This window comes from Lissotriton vulgaris, chromosome 9, assembly GCF_964263255.1.
Source record: "Lissotriton vulgaris chromosome 9, aLisVul1.2, whole genome shotgun sequence".
In the NCBI taxonomy this organism is placed as follows: domain Eukaryota; kingdom Metazoa; phylum Chordata; class Amphibia; order Caudata; family Salamandridae; genus Lissotriton; species Lissotriton vulgaris.
The window spans coordinates 285267315-285291955 of NC_141697.1; the positions used below are offsets into that span (position 1 = coordinate 285267315).

At 47.6% G+C, this 24641-nt stretch overlaps 1 protein-coding gene across 1 annotated transcript in view; it reads right to left on the minus strand.

Annotated features, from left to right (window-relative positions):
* Positions 1-1236: 1236 nt before the first annotated feature.
* Positions 1237-24641, minus strand: part of CEP128 (centrosomal protein 128) — a 757252-nt gene continuing 733847 nt past the window's right edge. The window contains exon 23 of the mRNA XM_086937589.1: positions 1237-3694. Coding sequence (XP_086793715.1) covers positions 3621-3694 — 74 coding nt within the window. The 3' untranslated portion in view covers positions 1237-3620. The remainder of the gene's footprint in view (positions 3695-24641) is intronic.

Sequence of the window (24641 nt, forward strand, 5' to 3'; positions counted from 1 at the left end):
TCTTAAAAAAAAACACTTTGAGCTCAGGTGGGAGTGGATAAGCCTGTGAAGAAAGCACACTAGACAGGTGCATTGTCTAGAGCAGCACCAGCATGAAGGAGAAATTAAAGAAGGCCGTGTTTTGGCATGGACTCCAAAATAACTCTACCAGGTCACTATACGGTACTGGGAGCTCAGCTAAAACATCTTGAGTGCCATTGATGGGCAACTGCCCAGGCATAGGGGGAGAGTACAGAAACATACAAAGGGAATTAACTGCAGACAGCAGAGTCAATAATATCCAAGTAACTTATACTGAAGGGCCTTCCCTATTTATGATTATAGTAAAAATCTTCGCCCTCTGTATTGCATGCCATGCTTACAGCAATACCTTTAGAAGACAGGCTGGGGTTGCATCAAGGTATCAATCAATTTTTTTTCTGCGACTGGATATCTTACAAATGCAACAAAATGAAGACATCAAATAGCCTGCCAATCATGCAAAAGAATACAACTGTGCTCCAATTCTGATGAAAATTAGTTAGAAGTCTTGGTGACCTAGCCAACTATTTTTGGGTACACTTGTATTGTTCGACCCCTATGCTAGCTAGTGCCTCTACCGCCATCCACACTGTGACAAACTGACTTAAGTGCAGTAACATTATTTTCATCAATACTCAATTCTTCCTCAAGATTTATCTTAACCATTTATCGTAACTAAAGGCATCACATTAGCTGCAAATAATTTCTCATATCCCGGTTCAGTGAGTAATTGCACTCTAGATACTCAGTTGAGCCAGTAGTTGCCACAGTCTATACCTGGTTGATTTCATAGCCTTACAGCTCAACAAGATGCTGCAGAAAGGCCTCGGGCAATGTGATCTTTCAACCACTGGCTTTAATGACAATGTAGAATGGAGCATCCATGATATAATGAATTTTATGAACTCTATATTGGGGCAGCCAATGTTGGTACGCTCTGTGCGATGGCCTCTACTGGTTTTAACTAATTTTTACATTGAGTGCTATGTTTTAGATTTCAGAGACCAGAGGGGTTACACTGCGGAATGCCAAGAGAAGAAAACCAAGAAAGAACCGTAAATTAGTAAATTAACCCTTTCGATGCTGATGACGAGCTCAGCTCGTCATGATGCACGGTTGAGCTGTGCTGATGACGAGCTGAGCTCGTCATGAACAATGGGAATAAATGAGTGCCAGCACAGGGGGGGAAAACACCTAGCAGCCAAGGTGTTAAGCAATATTTTGAATAAGGTTGTAAATGAAAAGAAACAGATAAATTAATAAATATAATATTTACGGAACACTTCTAAGTCATTTGCACCACAATAAAAAAAAAAGCATAACATTAATTAAAATAGTAAAATTTGTGTCTTTACAGCAGATGCATTTTCATAAATGTGTCCCCCAACAAAGGAAAATTTGGAGGATGCAGCAGACTTTACAAAATCATGCAATAATTTTAAACAGCTGCAATACCTATTAAATAATGCAGAGCCAACCAAAGTAGGCACAGGACTATGTGCATATTCAAAATGTGAGCGATTACTATTCTCGCAGCCGTTTCTAAATGGCGTATAGCTGTGCAGCGGCAAATCAAGTCCTATAAATGGAATCAAAAGCAAAGTTGAAAAATGTAAAATACTTCAAACCAATGAGTCAAATTATTATTATTAAAAGCTCATGGATAAGATCCCGATGATCCGGAGAATAAACATAACGAATAGGCTAAAAATAAGCCAGAAATGAGCGGGGAATGCGAACCACAAAACTTCACGGGATTAAATGAATAAAGTGGCTGGGGTGGGGACACAGAAACATATTGTGGAAAGGAGACGAGTATGATAGCAGAATGTAGCTGAGAGGAAAATTTGAGGAAATTCACTTAAGTATGGGAAAATAAATTACTGCAGCATATGGTTTCTGAAAGGGCTTTTAGACTTCTATAGCCAAGCGTTAAGTATTCCAATTTTACTTTTTAGTTTCATTAAGTGAATATCGATAATGAAACGAGCACGTAGCTTCTGAAGAACAACCCAAAGAGATTCACAGTAAACTGGGTAATGCTTAGCAAAAAACATGTAATTCCTAACTGGGATTTAAGAATATGAATTCAAATCTACTGAAGAATGACTGCAAGTTTATGAAAACATGCTTCAAATGAATCAATTAAAGGATCATGAAAGCTGTAGAAGGGGCTGAAGAATCAATTCATCATAAGCACGAATAAACAAAGATTTTCACATCCTTCGAGTAAGTGGTGCGCAATGGTATCTTACGATAACTTTGTGCATGAAATGCCATGATACTCAGACCTATAATAGATTTTCAAGAGAGCCATGTAAAATAATTTTGCATTAAAAATTCCTAGGGTGGTTCTAGAAGAGGGAAATCTTACAGATAAGGTACTCGTAAGGCTATCAGCACGGAGAATGATAATCAGTCCTTTCTTTCGGTCACATTGTGCATGACAATGTTTGTATAGCTAAACATCTACTTCAAAGATACTTGCATCCTTGGCCCAAAATGACATGAACAAGAATTAGTGACACGGGATAGTACTATGTAGAGGTTCACTTCCATTGACCTTGGAACCAAGGAGCTCATGTGGTATTCATAGTATCAGTCAATGCACACTCTTTTTATGAAAATGTTTTGAGTTCTGTCCAACACCTGGAACTATTTGAAAAGATGGAATCTATGTAGGAAGAAAGTACCCAGAAACAATTGGTATGCGCTGCTGCTTTGCAAATCATGTGATGGTGAACTATAAAGTATCAACTACCTCTAGCTTCCAAATAACATTTGTATTCAAAAGTGTAGCATACTCTCTTTGTATTTTGGTTTGTGCTTGCATTATTAGCTCTCACATGACACCCCGATTCACCATTGCAAAAGTTACATTTTTTTTTTACATCTCGACAAGAGATGAACAAATCTCCGAGGTAAACACCACACTCTCAAATCTCTCATTCTTGAGGATTCATTGTTGGCAATTCTGCAGTGCCAGCACATCTAGATGAGCCTGTACCCTTGAGGTGGAGCCTTCCTTTACTCTTCATCAAAACAGTGCTGTGCATTGACGCCAGTAGGCGAGTCTAGTGCTAGTGCCCTTGGAGACAGCATCTTTCACACGGGTCAGCGTTAACTGTCCTGGGACACCATTGTGGGCAAAAACAATAAAAGGGCTTTGGGTATTGGCACAATCAATGTCTCAGCTTATTGCAGTGGATTCCACAGTGGTTTCAGAGTGTGCTCCTTTTTTATCGAGGATAGCGCCATCTGATAAAGTGACTATATGAAAATTCCATCACTCTCGATAGAAGGAAGCTGCATTTCAGATACTGGGATTTGGACACGTTGAAGCACAAAAGTAACCCTCAAAAGTCCATCGACTGGTTGGAAGGTGTATAAACAATTCCCTGTATGGATGAGCGGCAAACATATTCTGCCTTTCAGAGGGTTCCATCCTCAGTACGGCTACAAAAAACTGCACTTCAGATGAAAGCGTGCAGCAGTAGAGTGCTTTTCAAAAATTGAAGACTTGGTGAGACCTTCCATGGGTGTCGAAGCTGGAGCGGTGCTCCCCTCCATGATACAATGTGGCCAGTTCCTCCTGACACTCAGGATTTGCTTCCATTGATTGTCACACCCAAGCTATCATCAAAATCCAGAGGCACCACTCTCTTCTGTGACACTGCAGAAAGGAAAGCAGAAGAAAATCATTGGGTTATATAGTGGAGGCAAGATACAATAATGTGGTAGAGGTTTGTGGTTTCTAATTTGCGTGCATTGGTAACACAGTCTTTTTTAGGCAGAGCCTACCAGACAGCAGAGCTGTCTGGTTGCGAAACACATATTGTGGATTTACCAAGAATATTCAGGGCTTGGAGCCCGCCCATTGCTTATGATGAGGAGCACCTCATCTGTAAGATTTCCCTCTTCTAGAACCACCCTATGAATTTTTTATGCAAATTTATTTTACAAGGCTCCATGCCATTGGACTCTACAGCAATGCTTTCCATGCCACTTTACTCAAAACCAATACACTCTATGCCAGCGAACTCTGCACCACTGCACTCTATGCCACTCTAAACCAATGCTCTCAATGCCACTCTACTCTACACCACTGCACTCTACACCAATGCTCTCAATGCCACTCTACTTTACACCACTGCACTCTGACAAACTACTTGCAGCACTGCACTCTCTGCCACTCTACTCTGAGCCACCGCACTGTACTCTGCACCACTATAGTGTACCCTATGCCAATGCACCCTATGCCACTCTAATCTATTGTGCACCGCTGCACTCTTTCACTTCAGACCACGCCACTTCACTCTGCATGGCTCTACTCTAATCTGCATCACTCTACTCTATACCAGTGCATTCAAACCCACCCTACTATGCACCACTGCACTCTTCTCCACTGTAGTCTACACCATTCCCGTCTAGACCACTCCAATCTGCAACACTGTACTCTACGCCACTACTCTACTCGACTCTACTCCAGCCTGCACCACTCCACTCTACTCTGAAACAATCTACTGTACGCCACTACACTATGCCATTGTACTTTATGCCACTCTACTTCACTCTGCTCCAGTGCATTCAACGCAGCACCACTCTACTCTAAGCTGCCACTCTATGCCACTGCACTCTACTCTGCACCACTCCACTCCACTTCCGCTATGCCACTCTGCTCTAAACCACTGCACTGAATGCCAATTCACTCACCAGTGCACCCTACACCACTGTACAGCTGCAATTACTTTGCACCACTGCACTTTACGCCACTATGCTCTAAAGCATTCTACTCTATGCCACTGTACTTTGCTCTGCACCACTCCACTCAATGCCACTTCACTCTACCCTGCACCATTCCACTCTAATCCGCACCTCTCCACTCTGCACCACTCCACTTTATGCCACTTCACTGTACGTCACTCTACTCTGCAACACTGATCTCTCCACCACTGAACTGTACGCCATTTTATGATACTAATCCACTCTACAGCGCTCTACGCAATTCCCTCTATGCCACTCCATGCCACATTACTCCACTCTGACGCACTACACCACTCTGATACACTACTCCACTCGACTCTATGCCACTCTACTTTTCTCTACTGCACTCTACTGTACAACACTCTACTCCACTGTATGCCACCACTCCACTCGGCTCTACACCATTCCACGACACTCAATGCACTCCACTCTATGACACTCTACTCAACTCTGACACTGTACTCCACTCTACAACACTCAATTATACACCCTTCAACTCTGTGACACTCTACTTCCTCCACAACTCTGTATGCTACTCCATGACACTCCACTTCGCTCTGCTCCACGCCACTCAACTCTTCCTTATGCCACTCCATAACACTCCACTTCATGACACGACACTCCATGCCACTCTCCTTTACCATATAAACTTGTAGCCATGCTGAACTGCAGCCACTCTGGTGTACAACATTGCTAAAACATACTGGCAAAGCCAATAGCTCTAGCATATCTAGCATCTATTGGCTTTGCCAATGTATGTGTTGTAGGCTGTGCCATTTAGGTATGTGCTGTAATGTCAGTTGTTTACATAGGCTGCACAGTCTAGGTGGGTAACCGCTGTTTTGCAGCCTCAGTGGTTATGCTTTAAGCTGCAGTTATAGTGGTTGTGCAATGTAATGCAATACAGTTAGTTTTGTTCTGTGATGCTTTCTCTCTGTGTTGAGTGCAGTAATTGTGTTGAGTGGGCTTCATGCTTCATTACCCATACTTGTGTTGTTATCTCCATGACAATGTAGCATGCAGTGACAGCAGTGTTATAGAGTGACGTACAGTAAAGTGGCATAGAGTGGAGTGGAGTGGTGTAGGGCAGAGTGGAGTGGCATACAATGGAGTGGTGAAGGGTAGAGTGCAGTGGCATAAAGTGGAGTAATGTAGAGTAGAGCGGTGTAGAGTGCATTGGCATGAAGTAGAGTGATTCAGTGGCATAGAGCAAAATGGGGCAGATTGCAGTCATGCAGAGTGGTGCAGAGTAGAGTGGTGCAGAGGGCACAGACAGTGGTGTGAGCATCGCTACCTCTGGAAATAATTGAATATTTAATCCACCTCTTATTGTTTACAACTACCCTTCATGACTACTATAATGCTTGTGCATACCTTGTAAAGTGATGTCTGTTCAACCCTTGTAAACCGCTCTGATACCCTCGGGTCAAGTTCGCGCTATAAAAAACTCTAAAAATAAATAAATAGAGTGGCGTCGATTCCAGTGACGAAGAGTGCAAAGGTGTAGAGTGAAGCAGTGGTATAGAGTACAATGGCATAGATTAGAAGGTTGTAGAGTATCTTGGCGTAAAGAGCAGTGGTGCATAGTAGTTGGCGTAGGGTGGATTGGTTTTGAGTAAAGTGGTGTAGCATGAATTGGAGTATACTGCAGTGGTTTACAGTAGCGCAGCGTAGAGTGCATTGGAGTAGAGTGGAATGGCACAGAGTAGAGTGGCGTTGAGTACAGTGGCATAGCGTAGATTGTTTCAGACTACAGTTAAGTGGAGAAGAGTGATGCAGAGTGCTGTGGCGTAGAGTAGACTGGTGCAGCGTTGATTACAGTGGCATAGAGTGGAGTGGTGAAGAGTAGAGTGGCATAAAGTGTAGTAGAGTAGAGTAGATTGTTTCAGAGTAGAGTTAAGTGGTGCAGACTAGAGTGGAGTAGTATAGAGTAGTGGCGCAGAGTGAATTGGTGTAGAGTGCAGTGATACAGAGTGGAGTGGCCTAGAGTACAGAGGTTAAAGAGTGCAGTGGTGCATAGTAGAGTGGGGTGGAGTGCATGGGTATAGCGTAGAGTGGTGCAGAGTAGAGTGGTGCAGAGTTGAGAGGCGCAGAGTGAAGAGACGTAGAGTGCAGCGGTGGACACTAGATTAGAGTGGTGTAGAGTGCAGTAGAGTGGCATAAATTGCTGCAGAGTAGAGTGCAGGGCATAGAGTAAAATTACATGCATTGGTGTAGAGTGCAGTGTCATACAGTGGTGCAGAGTAAAGTGATGTAGAGTGCAATGGTGTAGAGCAAAGTGGAATTGAGTGCAGGGGCATAGAATCAAATATAGTGGCGTGCAGTGCAGTGGTGCAGAGTATATTGGCATAAAGTGCAGTGCCGTCGAGAGTGTTGGATTTGTGTAAAGTGGTGTGTAGTGCTTTGGTGCATAGAGCTGTGGCGTAAAGTGCAGTGGTGCAGAGCGGAATACGGTGGCGTAGACTGCAGTGGCATAGAGTAAATTGTTTCAGAGTAGAGTGAAGTGGCGTAGAGTGCTGTAGAGTGCAGTGGTGCAGAGTAGAAGAGAGCGACTTAGAGTGGATTGGCATAGAGTTCAATGGCGTAGAGAGCAGTGGTGCAGAGTGCAGTGACGCAGAGTAGAATAGAGTGGCATAAAGTGCAGTAGCAGAGTATAGTGGGGTGGAATGCAGTGGTGCAGAGAATATTGGCATAGAATACATTGATTTTGAGTAAAGTGCATTTGCATAGAGTGCAGCGGCAAAGAGTAGAGTGGAGTAATGCTCAATGCAGTTGCGCCAAGTACAGTGGCATAGAGTAGATTGTTTCAGAATAGAGTGCAGTGGTGCAGAGTAGATTAGAGTAGCATAGAAGGGATTGGCATAGAGTGCACTGGCGTACAGTGGAGCGCTACAGAGTAGAAGGCATTGGCATAGAGTGCAGTGTTGCAGAGAAGGGTGGCATAGAGTGCTGTAGAGTGCAGCGGTGTACAGTGCAGTGGTGAAAATTGCAGTGGTGCATAATAGAGTAGTGTGGTATAAAGTGCATTGGTATAGAGTGGAGTGGTGTAGAGTAAAGCGGCGGAGAGTGTAGTGGTGCAGAGAAGGAGCAGTGACGAACAAGTTACTTACCTTCGGTAATGATATATATGTAAGAAACAGTAGTTATTATTAGATTCCTTACCTTAGAATATCCCCAGGCGTCAGACTGGATCCGGAAACCTTTGCGTAGCAGTACCCTTGCCCGTCGGTAGGCGTCGTCTGTGGCTCCGCGTCCGTCGTCCGCGTCGTGATGACATCGGCGAAGTACTTAGACGCCACCTCCGCGCGCTGACGTCAGTTCTTAGACACAGCTTTTCCGTGCCAGAAACGCAGAGCCATGTTAAAAACCAACACTGGTGCCATTGAAACTAGGGCCCTGAAAGGGATGACCTTAACCCTAGATATCGGTTCGCAGAACGGGGAGGATGGGCGGGCCGGTAAGGAATCTAATACTAACTACTGTTTCTTACAGATATATCATTACCGAAGGTAAGTAACTTGTTCATCTGAAAGAAACAGGTTAGTATTAGATTCCTTACCTTAGAATAGATACCCCAGCAATACCAACCCCGGTGGTGGGTCTGCGAACCAATAATCACACCAGAAAGTCGTGGAGGACGGAACGGCCAAAGAAGCCATCCCTCCGGACTTGTCTGTCCAGGCAGTAGTGTCTTGCAAACGTGTGCAGCGAGGCCCACGTAGGTGCCTGATAGATGTCCTGCAAGGGGACTCCCTGGCCCAGGGCAGTGGTAGCCGCCGTGGCCCGAGTGGAATGGGCCCGCAGCCCAACAGGAGGCTCCTTCTTCACCAAGGAGTAACAAGCCTTGATACACAAGATGACCCACCCAGAGATGGTCCGCTTGTGCACCGCCCGTCCCTTCTTAGCGCCGATGTAACCAACAAAGATTTGGTCATCCACCCGGAACGTTTTGGGTCCAGACGGTGGAGCCGCTCTTCCTCTTTTGAGGGATGCGGGGGCGGAAAGAAGGTGATCAAGGTGATAGACTGCCCGATGTGGTAGGCCGTGACAACTTTGGGCAGGAAAGAGGGTCTAGTCTGCAACACAACCTTGTCCGGATGGACAGTAAGGAAAGAGGTTTGGATGAAAGAGCCTAGAGCTCACTCACTCTCCTGGCAGAGGTGATGGCAACCAGGAAAGCAGTCTTCAGAGTAAGAAGGCGGAGAGGACAGTTGTGAAGTGGCTCAAAGGGAGCGCACATCAGATAGGTAAGAACAAGGTTCACGTCCCACTGAGGCATCACAAACGGAACAGGGGGAAACGTGTGTGATGCCTTTCAGAAAACGAGTTACAATAGGGGACATGAACAAAGATGGTTGATCAGGCAGCCTTAGAAAGGCTGAAAGGGCAGAAAGGTATTCCTTGATAGTGCCCAGAGCAGAGCCCTGCTGGGCAAGAGAAAGAAGGAAGAGAAGAACCTCAGAAAGAGGGGCAGAGAGAGGATCCACAGCCTTTGCTGTGCACCATGCCACAAATCTGTTCCACCTGCAGGCGTATACCGACTTTGTGGAGGGACGCCTTGCTGCCAGAATGACATTACAGACTTCAGGAGGCAAGTCAAATGGCCTCAACTGTCGCTGCTCAATCTCCAAGCATGGAGGTGGAGACTGGACAGGTTCGGGTGGAGGACCGTCCCCTGCTGCTGCGACAGAAGGTCCTCCTGAAGAGGCAGACATACCAAGGGATCGACTGACATACTGAGTAGCTCGGTAGACCAGTACCTTCGTGCCCAGTCCGGAGCCACAAGGATGACTTGGGCCCGGTCGCATTTGATCTTCTTCAGCACTCTGGGCAGAAGTGGAATAGGCGGAAAGGCGTACAACAAACCGCAACTCCACTCGTGACGAAAAGCGTCTCCGAGCGAGTGCCGCCTTGGAAATTCCAACACGCAGAACTGATGACATTGCGCGTTCTCTTCGGTGGCGAATAGATCTAACCAAGGCTCTCCCCACTGCAGAAAGAGACCTTGCGCCACGTCCGAGTTCAGACGCCATTTGTGATCCATCATGCACCGGCGGCTGAGTTCGTCCGCCCTGGCGTTCAGAGAACCTGCCAGGTGTCGAACCACTAGGGTCTCGCCCTGATGTTCCAGCCATTGCCAGAGGCGCAGAGCCTCCTGGCAGAGGGTCCACGACCCTACCCCACCCTGTTTGTTGCAGTACCACATGGCGGTGATGTTGTCCTTGAACACCTGCACTACACTCCCCCGGACAGAAGGGAGGAATGCCTTCAGTGCTAGACGAATCGCCCGCAGCTCCAAAAGGCTGATATGGAGCCGGGACTCCGCCGGAGACCAGAGGCCTCTGATCTCCGACTCTCCCATATGGCCTCCCCAGCCCTGGAGGGACGCGTCCGTCACAGCTATGTGCTCCGGTTGGGGAAGGGAGAGGGATCTGTCGCTGACCCAATCGCGGTCCGTGAGCCACCACTGCAGCTGTCTCGCAGTGCCCTCCGAGACCAGGACATGGTCGGACAGGTTGCCCTGGTGCTGGGCTCACTGAAACCAAAAAGAACACCACAAATGCCAGTACTGGACTACGCTTAACTCTATTTCTGATACCTTTTATGAATAAATCATAACGGTCCGTTTTAGAAATTACGTCACTGAATTTTATTATTATTGATTCATCTTAATGGTGAAAACATATTACTTCATAGAGACTTCACTTGTTTGATTTTGCATGTACAAACAGATATAACAAAATAACTTGAAAACTTCATATCATATACATAACATTTACAAAATTTAACACACATCCTACATCCATTCAAAGCGAACATTCATACCTCATATATCATTACATAAACAAATATACAACATTGTTTTAGAACCTAATGTCAGAAATGGGTTGTCCGTCCCTATTAATGGTGTTACACTTTATGGTTTTATCGTAAACAGTCTTATTTGATTAGAAAAATCATTCAAGGAGCCAATCCATGTTGTTGAAACCAACGATTTCCTTCCTTAAATCCAATTGACAAAAGGTACCAACAGACTGGTCAACAAACTGGTCGACCCGTTTCGAACCCCCTATTGCGGGGTTCTCTTCAGGACCAACACTTCTAATTGTGGGTAACAGTCCTTTGGTATGGATAAAAGGGTGTGGACACAGGACACAATGGACACTCTAATAACTTGTGTCAATCTACATGCACGTGTGGGCGCGTTGTGAAGGGGCCCCAATGTTGAATTAGTTTGTGCCGGCCTCGAACCGCGGCATCTGGTAATTTCCACTTAGTCCTTCGGGTTTAATTAGGAAGCAACGCAGCAGTGGCGGTCTGCGTCTCGTCACTCAGTTCCTTTCACAGTCGCCAAGAAGGAAAGGAGGGCTCACTGAAACTTCAGGTCCCACTGCAGAGCCCGCATCCGCCACCGGGCGTGATGCACCAGAAGGATGCAGGAGGTCATCAGCCCCAGAAGCCGCAGCGTCAACCTGACCGAGACTCAGGATAAAGGCTGAAAGATCGGAATCAGAGCCTGAATATCCCAAAGCCGCTGTTCTGGAGGATAAACCCGAAACTGCACCGAGTAGAGAACCGCTCCGATGAAGAGGAGCTTCTGGGAGGGGCACATGTGTGACTTCCGCACATTGATGGAGAACCCCAGCTGGTGCAGGAGGTCTGCCGTCGTCTGGAGGTCGCTGACGACTGACAGGGGCGAGCCCGCCTTCAACAACCAGTCTTCGAGGTAGGGGGAAGACTGAAACCCCTAACCTGCGCAGATGAGCTGCGACCACCGCCATCACCTTCGTGAACACCCGTGCGGCGCTGGTACGGCCGAAGGGGAGCATGGTAAATTGAAAGTGCTTGTGGCCTACCGTGAACCGCAGGTAGTGCCGGTGGGCCGGCAGGACGGGGATGTGAAAATAAGCATCCTGCAAGTCCAACGCTACCATCCAGTCTCCTGAGTCCAGGGCAGCTAAGACCTGAGCGAGTGTTAGCATTTTGAACTTCTCCTTCTGGAGGAAGCCGTTGACGTTCCGTGGATCCAAGATAGGGCGTAGGCCCGCTTTGCCCTTCTTGGGTACCAGAAAGTATTGGGAGTACCAACCACACCCTACTTCTGGCCCAGCAACGCACTCGAAGGCCCCCTTGGCCAAGAGGGCCATAACTTCCTCTTGCAGAAGTCGCAAGTGATCCCCGACACGCGGTGGTATTGCGGTGGCATGGCTGGAGGGGTCGCCTCGGAGGGGAGGGAGTAGCCCCTTCGGACGATTTGCAGCACCGACCTGTCTGATGTGACAGTGCTCCAGTGGAGGAGGTGATGGCGAACCCTGCCCCCCCAGTGGCGTCACATGGGCCTGAAAGCACGGACTAGGAGGGTTTTGAGGCGGATGCTGCAGGGGTAGGTGTGGACTGGCCTCGCCGTTGTCCCCGACCGCCTCCACGGCGGTTTCCACGGCCGCCACTGCGTTGGATATTAGTCTGCGGTGCGTGGCTGGCAGCATGTGTGGGGGCGCCCCTTTCCTGGCCATGAAAGGAGCGAAAGGCACCCGTTTGCTGGCGCGGGGCCGGGAGGCCCAAGTACTTGGCCGTAGCCCTGGAGTCCTTAAAGCGCTCAAGCGCATGGTCTACCTTGTCGCCAAAAAGGCGACGGCCATCAAACGGCATGTCCATGAGTGTATTCTGGACATCGGCCGAAAAGTTGGCGGACCTCAACCAGGCGTGGCGACGAATCGCCACTGTCGTTGCCATCACCCTGCCCAGTGAGTTGGTGGTATCCAGCCCACACCGGATGGAATAACGTGCTGCATCTCTACCCTCCGCAAGGGTTTGGGCGAGTTTAGCCTTGACCTCCGCCGGGCATTCTGACAGCACGTTCGCGACCGCGTCCCACAGAGAGTGGGTGTAGCGGCCCAAGAGGCACGCGTTAATGGAAGACCGCAGTCCCAAACTCAGGGAGGAGAATACCTTTTTGCCGTATTGCTCATACCTCTTGGATTCCCGATCGGGCGGAGCCGACGGGAATGCGCTCTGGGAGTTGGAGGCCTGGATGACCAGGCTCTCTGGGGTGGGATGGGTGGACAGGAAACGAGGGTCGCCCGGGGCCGGACGGTGGTGTCTGCCCACGTTCCTATCTACAGGCGGACCTGTAGCGGGCCTGGACCAAGTGCCCAAAAGAACATCAAGCAAGGCCTCATTAAACGGCAGCAGAGGCTCAGCTGAGCTAGACTGCGGTTTAAGGACCTCAGTGAGGAGGTTAGTCCTCACGGCCGCGACGGGGAGCTCAAGGCCCAAGGCCCTGGCCGCCCGCGTCAACACCACACATTAGGTTGCCCCCTCCTCCGTAGCCACGGTAGGAGGTGAGACAAAACCAGTGTCTGGCGAAGTGTCCAGACCACTGGCATCCCCAAGTTCACCTGTCCAGTCCTGCTGGGACTGACACTCACATGTCAGAGGGTCCTCAGACCCCTCCCAATACTCCTCATCACACATTTCCTGATAATCAGGGTTGTCAAAGGATGGGGCCGGTTAATTGAAGTAAAACTCTTCAAGCGGCGTCGAAAGCGGCACCCAGCGGCGCCGTTCCGACGCCGGAACCGGATCGAGGGAGCTATCGGGGACGGCGGTGCCGGAGGTGACACCCTAGGGACCGGCGCCGGTGAGGTCGTCAGGTCAACCGGCGACGACCCGGATCCGGAAGCGGATCCAGCGAGGCCCTGCGGCGCCGGGCCTGAAGGCATCGGCAGCATCGGGCCGAAGCACCCGACCCGCTAGGGCCCCCAGACGGGTCCGCTGGGTCCGAAGGCGCAGCGGAGCCCGTCGGAGGAGAGACGGACCTCATGGCCAGGAGGGAAGCGCTTGATCTCCTCCGGCGTCGATTGCTGCCCAGGGGCCGGAGGGTATGGGGCAGGCCGCGACGCCCGCGACTCCGACGGAGCCGCGTGGGTGGTGTCACCCGAACCCCCGGCCGCGTCGCGCGAGCGTCAGGGGGAGTCAGAAGAGCGATGACGTATCTTCGACTTCTTGTGCTTACCTGACGACTTCGAGCCTTAAGAGTGATGGTGACTCCCAGAGCTATGATGGCTCCAACCCCGCGACCGGTCCCTCAAACTCTGTCCGGACCGGGACCTCTCGCGGCGTGGGGCCGACTGCCAGAGCTCGAGCCGCTTGCGGGACTGCTCCCGCCTAGCTTCGATGTCAGGGCTCGGCAGTCGGAACAGGCCTTGTCGTCGTGGTCGACGCCGAGTCAGTGAAGGCACCGGCGGTGAGGGTCGGTTACCGACATCTGTCGGTCGCAGTCCTCACAGGGTTTGAAACCTGGCATCACTACCGGCACCGTTCGGAGTCGAAGACTTGAAAATTATCAAAAGGGATCGTAAAAAGTTTAGTCAAAAAATGACTAAGGTACCACTTTTTCCGGATCTGCGCTGCTGGCGGGGAAAAAAGAAGAACTGACGTCAGCGTGCGGAGGCGGCGTCTGTGTCCTCCGACGACGTCATCACGGCGCCCACGACGCGGACCCACAGACGACGCCTACCGACGCGCAAGGATACTGCTACGCAAACGTTTCCGGATCCAGTCTGACGCCTGGGGATATTCTAAGGTAAGGAATCTAATACTAACCTGTTTCTTTCAGATGTGGAGTGGCGTAGTGTGGATTGGTGCAGAGTAGAGTGCAGTGTCGTGGAATGGCGCAGAGTGGAGTGGGTTAACGTGGAGTATGCATGGTATGGTAGCATACTGCCATTGCAGACAACACATCTTCACTTGAAATGATGATTAATTATATTTGCACTTGCATACCGTTTTACTGATAAAAGTATACGGGGCACAAACTATAATGCAGGGCACAAACTATAATGCGTGGTAGAGTCATCACCCAATGTATTGATTTGATAGTCAGCAAACTTTATTTACAGACATTTACATTTTGCTGTGTGCTAGAAATAATAATAATAATGTACAGCCTTCCTCAAGCAGAACTACATTAGACAGCAATATTCTCACATAAATCCTCTCACTTTGAAGTCAGAAAATAAAAATAAACACCAAGCTCCCTGGAAGAACCTGCCTGACATTTGACGTCCGTCTGAATACCCAGCAAATGTGACAATATAAGATCGAGATTTAAAGGCCTGTTTACAGAAAGTGAGTTCATGGAAGAATACAGTACACAGATTTGAGCAACGGGAAGGACAAACTTGAGCTGGGCAGCCTAAAACAAATAAAGGTGGCAAATATAAAAGCAAGAAAATGTGAGTTACAAACCACAAAGCCAATGGTAAGCAACTGGCGGAATGCATTCCTAGGTCAACTTACTGAATGTCTCAGAGATGTCTTGAACAAACCGGACCGATGAGACTGCTGTGCAAGCACAACCAAAGAATAAGCCACGCAATAGCAAACATTGCATAATACAGCACAGATACAAAGAATTAAGTAAAACTACAGAGATTGATGCACGCAACATGATCACTGAGCTTATAGAACAGAGAACAACCAGCGAGCCTGTTTCAACAGAACAAGCACTGAACACAGAGCACACTGCATAACCATTAAGACATCAGCACAAAGAGCAACTGCAGCAAGTAAGACACAAAACAGAACCACGTCACTCAATCCCAGAGACAGCGGCACATAGTGCCGTGACTGTGAGAGTGGAAGTCAGCACAACCCTCCAGGCAGTGACACCCAGCAAAGTCACCCAGGTTGCAGCACAAGGACCCAGGTTGCAACCACTGGATACCACAGTCACCAGGGCAAACTGGTGTAGATTGCAGGAAACACGTTTTAGGTTATTAGAAAGCTCTAGCTCCAAATGTTATGCACAAGCATTTTGAAAACTTGCACCTGGCGTTATGATCCTAGATAATGGGAGTTAGAAGTGCTTAACTGAGTCCCATGTACCAGACGTCGAGCCAGAATAAATGTGCATGCAAGAGCAGCGTGGCCACAGCGCCTTAGGTTCACCAGGGCCTGCTTTGCAAGTCAACGGTTGTTGAGGGATTTGTACTTCTGATCCAGACCACCGGTTGGATGAACCATGCATTGCCACAACCTGTGCATATGATTACGAATGGCACCTAGCAGGAACGAGCGTGCATAGAAACCAGCATGAGGCATGCTATTTCAGAAGAGACACGACCAGCAGCATATAAAGGCCCTGAAAAGAAATCCAAGTGCGGCCATTTTTAAACACCACAACTTGGCTAGCACTGTTAGTACCCAGTACACTGACAAGGTACTGCAAGGCACAGTACATTGTCTACAGTATCTTTCATTGCCACTTTCAGTCTCAGAGACCAACACTGCAAAAAATTGGCGCGTAAGAGTCACTTACAATGCAATTACGATGTACACGTATTGATTACTCTCATACATTAGCTCTCTATACACGCCAAGCCAGGTTTAAGTCTATGAGGTACAAAAGGTGCTGGAAAGCAAACACCTCTTCTGGATCCAGCCCGAAGGTGCAACCCCCTCCACAAACATCACACAGACACACCACAAGGCTTGAAATCCACAATATACCTAGGAATTACTGCCCGAATAGTCATATTTCAAAAATATTCAGGAATGGTAAGACATTTAATAAGACCATGAATTGTAAGCGGTAGTCTGGTCTTGAATTTCTGCCGCGGTGTATGGTGGGGCTGAATGACGAGAATTAGTACTGACGTTTCGATCTCAGCAGAGGGTGAAGAAAGTGATCCCATGTTAAAAGTTGATGATCTCAGGAGTGGGAAAGGGATCTACTATGGTAAATATGGTTACCGTAAGGCTTTTAGAAATAGTGCATATTTTGTGTGTATTATGTAAAAAATATTCAGGGATAACTTTTACCTGCACATAAAGGAACACCTGTGTGATAACAAGCATGAGCCAAGCCAACAGATCTTGCCATTCTGTGGTATTAGAAGGGCTACTGGTTTTGCCAATGCTGTTACACATCAGTAAAAATGAAAACAATATTTGTGTTAGATGCATTGGCAAAAATAAAAGCAATAATGAATACACGCATGTGTCTTCAAGCATGGGAACGTGTATCAGGATGCCATAGTGGCACCAGAGTGGCGAGAGACACATAAGGGTTCATGTTTCACTAAAATGCGTGCAACTGCCCCACATGGTGTCCATTTGTTTTAATTCACCATTCTAAGACAGAAGACACCCATCTTGGAGGGTTTACATTTAAAAAATGTATAAAAAGCGTCCCACTGAACATTTTATAATTTTCTGAACAAAGGAGCAGCACAAAATAAAGCAAGACGTGGGAGCAAGTGTGAAGGGGGCAGAGGGAAGAGAAAAGTTACACTGATGAGTGGCATGAGCAGAGAAGTAGGAACTGGCTTAGAGCGTATAAAAACAAATTACACACAGGGAGGGGTAAGGGAAGCAATTGGCTTTGGGGAGTGGGGGAACAACCTACAGTGTGGGGGTGTGGATGTGAGGGGTGAGCTGCAGACATTGGAAAGAACAAGAAAACACATGCACAAGAATATAAATAATTCAGTCTAAATGTTGGTGAAGAAGACATACTCTAGGGGAGGCACAAACACAAGAAGAGGAAGGAAAGCCATAGAATAAGATACAAGCAAATGAGCCAGAGGAAATTCAACCAATTATAAGGAATCTGCTGACCTAAACTCCACTCAAAGTACTGGTATTGTCCACAATAGGCCTTTGACAACATACTACTAAGAGCTCTCTGTAGGCAAGAACTAAAATGTGTTATGGTAAGGACTGACAAAGCATGGAAAGCTGTGCCATACGGCTTCTGTTTGTGGTTATCTTGCTTGCCCATTTTATTCATGCCCAGTTCTGTCATGTACTTCTTTGGGGTACCGCATAGTAAAAAACCAAAAATGTCTCAGTGCATTAGGAACATTCTTTTTTGTTTTTCTAAAACAATTACCCGTATCTACTCCTCCACCCGTACCATTTTGGGGGTTTGCAGTTCGAAAATCAAAAAAACATGCACTGTCAAACAAAAAGCCCTCCGGCCGCATGGTTAAGTTCAGTGCTTAATTTGTAAAATATTAAGTGCAGGTGCTCAAATTTTTTTAGGAGGCCCCACCCACTGCATATGGCTTCACCCACTTCCTCCACTGGCTCCACCCACTTACTCTATCGCTTGATCCAGTTCCTCAACTGGCACTGGTGAAAGCCAGATGTAATAGTGTGAAATATTCTATCCTGCAACCCTAGGTAGGTGGTAGGTTTGTATGTATGTATTGGCATTTATATAGCGCACTACTTACCCGTAGGGTCCCAAGGCGCTTCGACCGCTGCGAAACCCTTCCTGGCTTCCCTGAAGAGATGGTCCCTTAATGGGTATCTCCAGGGTGAGACCAGGCATCCCCGGCGATCTGGTGGGGCCGTTAGTGAAGATGAGGCAAGCTAATGCCCAGAGTTGCCGAGTGTGATCGCTGATCAGAGTGGGCACCGAGGCGAGAGAATTATCGAGTCCGCTGACCCTGGTCCAGAAACCTGTCGCGCCGGGAATCAAACCCTGGTCCCGGGCTGTCCTCTGCTCTCGGGTCTGCCGCCTCTAACCAGTGAGCCACACTACTTCACTGTTCCCCACAGAACTGAAGGTGGGATAGTGATGCGAGTGCGCCACTGCTTTAATAATAGAGTTAATCTTAAGTGGTTTTGATAGGCACCCTAGAACAAACGTGGATAGAGGAACTCCTGCTTTGACTCACTGAGGCACAGTGAACTGTGAGGGAGGGAGGGCAGAGTGAGTTGCTTTCAGGGCTGGAAAGGCAGACAATCCAGGTGCTCAGCCCCTCTGTACATGCTCGAACCCTGTGACACATACTAGGGGCAGTTAGATAACACTTGTAACAGCATTACATTTTGGAAAATACATATGCTAACATGGTCTAATAGTGACGATCAGTGTTATTCATGTTTTGGTGCCTGCTTGTATAAGTTTATAGCTTTCTTTTTTAGATTCTTGCACTCTGAGGCAGGCCACGAGTTGCATGTGGTGGCGATATCTATAAAACACCACATAACACATTATTGGATAAATGCTCTCAAAACTATGCTGAGGCCTCGTGAAGGCAAAGTTAAAATGAACTATGAACTGAGATCCCTCGCTTCAGCGGCTGCATTGCTTTGCTGGAAAGCATCCCACCTTGGGTTTGCAGTTTTTTTTTTACATATTCACAAACTCGACCTAAAGGTATTGGAGCGCTACATGAGCACCAGATACATTACAAGCAGGAGAGGTTATGTTTTTTATAGATCTGTCTGCGGCGTTTGACACCGTATCTCACTCCATTCTCATGGCCAGGCTGGAGAACATCGGCCTGAAAAATGATGCCCTTGAATGGATAAGAAGTTTCCTAACCAAACGGACCCAACAGACCATGGGCAGTTTTCGGTCAGAGGAAGTTGAGATCACCAAGGGGGTGCCACAGGGCTCATGCCTGAGCCCAACTCTTTTCAACATATATGTGGCACCCCTGGCTAACATCTTGAGAGCATATGGATTTGTTCCAATATCGTATGCGGATGATACTCAACTCCTCTTTCCCTTTAAAACCTTGACTCCCGAGGTTAGGAACTCCTTCTCCCTGGGAATGAAAGCAGTGGCACACTGGGTGTCTTCCAACTTTTTACAATGCAATGTTGGAAAGACGGAAGTCATGTTGTTTGGGGGGGCAAGACGACTCTGGACTCCGGACTGGTGGCTACAAGACCTTGGCCCAGTACCGGAGCCGAAACCAACTGTTAAGAACCTGGGGGTCCGGCTGGACCAGGAACTTTCCCTCAAGCAACATGCCAACCAGGTGGTGGGATCCTGCTTCCACATAATCGGCATGCTACGTAAAATCTCCCCCCTCCTGCCAGATGCCAGTAGAAGGACACTGGTACAAGACCTAGTCATGAGTCGTCTAGACTATTGTAACGGCCTGCTGCTATCTGCCAATGAGGGAGTCATGACAAGACTGCAGGTAGTCCAGAATACGGCTGCCCGTCTGGTCCTAAATGCGCCCCCCCGTTCACCTTCTAAACCCCTACTGGAAAAACTCCATTGGCTACCTGTCAGACAGAGGGCTAAATTTAAGGTATGCCGTACCATACATAAAAGTCTTAATGGTATGGGTCCTGCATATCTGGCCACCAAATTTGTCCCCTACAAACCCTCCCGTTCACTTCGCTCGAGCGAACAGGGCCTTCTAGAAGTACCCAGGGCAAAGAAGGCAAGACAGGGCAGCAAAGCCCTCTCAATAGCAGGCCCGTCCCTCTGGAACAGTCTTCCCAACACCCTGAGGCTATGTACTGAATACCTTCCTTTCAGGAAAATGCTAAAGACACACCTTTTTAGTTCCTAGACAGCTAACGTTCTCCTGATCGCAATGTGGCAGATGTCAAAAGCGCGGAGATACTCCTATGGGAGTCGACGCCAGCGCTATACAAGCCTGTAAATAAAAAAATAAATAAATATAGGCACAGGGAAATTAAGAGATTTGCCCAGAATCACAGGATGTTCAGTTCACGTCGGTTTATTTATGCAATACTTAATACCTGCATGTATCTCTTTGCCTGTCGCCCTGGCTCATCATCTAGTATGCGTGACGGTGACCCATGATTCCTTACATCATGAGATATAATCTTATGAAGTTCCAATACTTCATGTATTGTTACGATCATCACAATACCTTTACTTACTTACGTTTATTTAATTATTCTGAGGCCTGTTGTACACACGGTTTGCTTCGTTTGCCTAACGCTGCAGCTGCACATCATGCTGGGGTGGGCAAAAACAAAGTGGGGACACTGATCACATTGTTCGACTTGGGACACTTGACTGTTGAACTCCAAGGAGAGACAGGCTACTAATTATTTGCAAGCAGCCATTGCTTATGCACTAGCGCTACAGCCATATATGAATTCTTGTGGGATTTTTCTGAATTATAAATACACAGGAACAGGTGTTTTTTTAAAAGAAGAATCAAGCTTGGAGTTAATGCAAATTATTCAAGCTACGTGGATAATGACGAATGCAGCGCAGGAGTGTAATCCTCTGAAGCTAGGAGAAAGGATTCCCCGACTGTCACCACTACGTGGGAACGATTAGTTCTATGCATTTGACACCCTGTGTTCCCTAGAGGGAGACCCTCCTCTGCAGAAAGGACGGAAGGAAAGCAATATCTGCCATTGCAGGGGAGGCAATGGGTGCAATGCGAAGAACCACGAGGGAAGCAAGAGATTTGTGAACGTGCACGGCCTACCCGCCAGCAACATGCTTCATGACCAGTAAACCCTATTTTATTTGCCAATAAATATCATCCCTTAGGCACAACTTAAAAAACTTACAACATTGGCATGCCAGATAAATACGTACAGAACACTAAAAGCACAGGCGGCGCAAATTAACTCTCTCCATAGAAAAGTAAAATGAGTCTTGGTGTTACTTTCTCCAAATTGATATGAGGGTGGGAGAATACGCAAAGAGCACTGTAATTACGAAAACTGCAAAAGGGCCCAAGATATATTTAACACGCTCCCTCATATACAATTGCAATATGCTGTTACACTACAGGATCACACCCCTCCCTCCCCCACCCCCCGCAATAGTTGTGCAAGGGCAATTTCGGAAGGTGTTTTAACCCCGAGCTTTTGGTGGATACTGAGGCGTAGCTCCATCTTGCTGCGCTAGGTGCAGAGGATCACAGCAAAGCATGTAAACTTACCGCACATGTTGTGGCCTCGCTCAAAGATCGTGGTCTTCTAATGATTTAAAAAACCTGACTGGTCTGGCCACCACCAATAAATTAATCACGTTCACGCCGCCAGTGCCGCCACTGCCAGGCCCCCTGCCCTGCCTCGCTCGCAGCACCTCGCCCTCACCTGCTGAGCACTCGCCGCTCCCAACTCCGAGTCGAGTCCTGGCCGGTCCACCAGAAACTTTGGGCGGGCGAGGGAAGAGAGGTGCGGGTATGCTGGGGCGGGCAGAGAAAATGCGCGTGCAATGCATTTAATTGCATGCAATCTGCGCACGCGTCGCTTCCTCTGGCGCGCACAGCCCCATCCCCCGCAGCAAAGCCCTGCCCAGTGCCTGCCCCTGGCCCCTGCAAAAAGTAACAGTTACAAAACAACAAGTCCCGGACAGTTCCCGCCCACTGAGGCCCTGATCCGCGCCGCGGCCGGGAAGTGTGGAAATTCTTAAAGAAAGAAGAGTAAGAGAGTAACTGTTACTGGTGGGACCGGGACCTGGAGCAGAGAGCACGAGCAGGGTAGCTCAGTTGTATGCTGCATGCTGCATGCATCATCGACGTCACGTTGACGACCTGATCAGTGACAGTCAGACTCAGAGTCGGCAACTCGGCAAGTTGGCAAGACTCAGTGACAGGCCAGCTAAGCTAACACAGCAGCGCCACACAGCCACACTCAGTGCGCAGACAGAGACACGCACGCCACGACTTTAAAAAATCAAAATAAGGCAGGAGAGCAGGTGCACTTAATGCCGAGTGATAGACCCGGCCCCCATAGTTAAGTGCCGGTGCTGAGCACCGGCAAGCTCCGGCTCAAATTAAGCCCTGGTTAAGTTTAAATATGACAGGCGGACTGAGACTAGCGGCAGAGGGGGTGTCTGCCACGCCAGAAGTTTGGCTACAGCCTCGCCAGTATCGCAAACTAGCACCTACGACTATCTAAGAATATTTCTAAATCGTTTTTTTCATTATACCTTTTTCACTGTTTAGGATTACTATTAAGGGTATTCAGTCCTACCTACAGAGCCTCTAACTCACAAATTTTTATTTATAAACCTCCTTCATGCTCCGGGGTTAGGTTTCCAATGTGCAGGCGCCAATACCAACTCACAATTCTTCTGAAACAAATCGTTTTTATTGACATTTTCAAATATTGCCTCATAGCTGATAGGTCTCCTGAAAGTGTAACATTATTATTAACTTTGCTATTCATGTTACAGACTCAGAAGAAAATGATTGCATATAACTAAAATGTGGAACCCTTTCCCCACCCCCAAAACTCTCTATAAACATAAAAAACTGCAAGACATATTGTGCCAGCTAACAAGACTAGATCGGAGAGTCCGGCCGTGGGAAGGTTGAAATAAATAGTTATAATCGGTTCACTCACACACAGTATTTAATATTTTAACTTTACACCCGACTGCAAGGCCCCCAAGATCCCCAACAAGCACAACAGACAACACCATCTAGTCTGTAAATACACTGAGAGATCCCACCCTCAATGGGCAGAAACACAGACCGCACTCCTGTGACAGATGTAGCAAAGGAGGGCCACATATTGTTTCAGGTCTTTATAAAGGTCAGATGGTGCCCTTGACAGTTGTCTATGCCCATTACCGACCAAAGCAGCTGAAGCCCGTGAAGCCACTCCGGTTTTATAGTGCAGGCAGCACCAGCCTGCACTATAAAGAGGGGATAGAGATCCCTGTGCAGGCAGGTGCCACAAGACCCATCCTCACCGGAAATCCGGAGACTGACAATAACCTATTTAATGAATGGATGTTGTCAATGGTCAACACTTTAGCCCACTACAGAAAACCACTATCAACAAAAACTCAGCCCCTCGGTTTGCCCCTCATCTGAAAGCCTTAAAAGGACATTGCAGACAAGCAGAAAAACGATGGAGGAAACACTACGAGGCTGAAGATCTGAAGCTTTTCAAACTAGCACTCAGAGCTTATCAACAACAAATTAGAGCAGAAAAAAAGACACACTATGCTAATCTAATAAACAGGGCAGATGACAATCAGAAAACTATCTTTAATATAGTGAAATCTTTCACAAATCCCACAAGCCTAGACCGAGAAATCCCTCCTTCACATGACCTATGCGATAACATTGCTGAGTTCTTTGACAAGAAAATCAAAGATCTAAAGAAAGATTTCACAAACATACCATCCCAGCCAAACAAAGCCCAAGTGGTAGGACCAAAAAAGGAACTCACATATTTTAAGGAGATAAATCTAGAACAATCCAGGCAGGCCATCCTCTCCTGCAAGTCAGGTTCACCTTTCGACCCATGCCCTCCGAAAATCCTACATGCATTGGTGGACACTGTAAATACCGTTATCAATCAGATCATCAATATCACCTTTAGGCTAGCAAAAATCCCTGATATCTGGAAAATTGCTGCTGTGAAGCCACTCCAAAAAAAGAAACTTCCCTACCCACCACTCTTTCCAACCTCAGACCTATCTCTCTAATACCATACCTTAGTAAATTTGCGGAGAAACTAGTCAATGCCCAACTTTATGACTTCCTGCAAGAAACCAATACCCTGCACCCCAAGCAATCAGGTTTCAGACCAAGCCACTCAACCGAATCAGTGTTGCTCCACACCACCCACACCCTAAAGTTTGCCTTGGATCAGGGCAAGGAAGCAGTACTGATTCTGTTGGATCTATCGGCGGCGTTCAATACTGTCTCTCATGACATCCTGGGAGACTGATCGGAACACAGCGGAGTAAAAAACAAGGCACTGGTCTGGATTACATCTTCCCTAGATAAAAGACATCAGATTGTAACACTGGGAAGTTACAAATTGGGAGAGAAATGGTTGTCATCGGGGGTTCCCCAGGCCTCATCCCTGAGCCCAACCCTATTTAATCTGTACATGACACCCCTTCTCTCTCTGATAGCCACTTTTGATGTTGAGTCTATTGCATGAGCTGATGACACTCAGCTGATCCTCACTTTTGACAAAAATTTCTACAGCGGTGGAAGAGAAGTTCCACCACTGTCTCACTGCAGTGATGAATTGGATGAAACTAAATCACCTTAAATGTAATAGCTCCAAAATAGAAATTATGCTGTTTGGAAAGTCCAATGTATTTAGACCAAACCAGTGGTGGCCCTCAA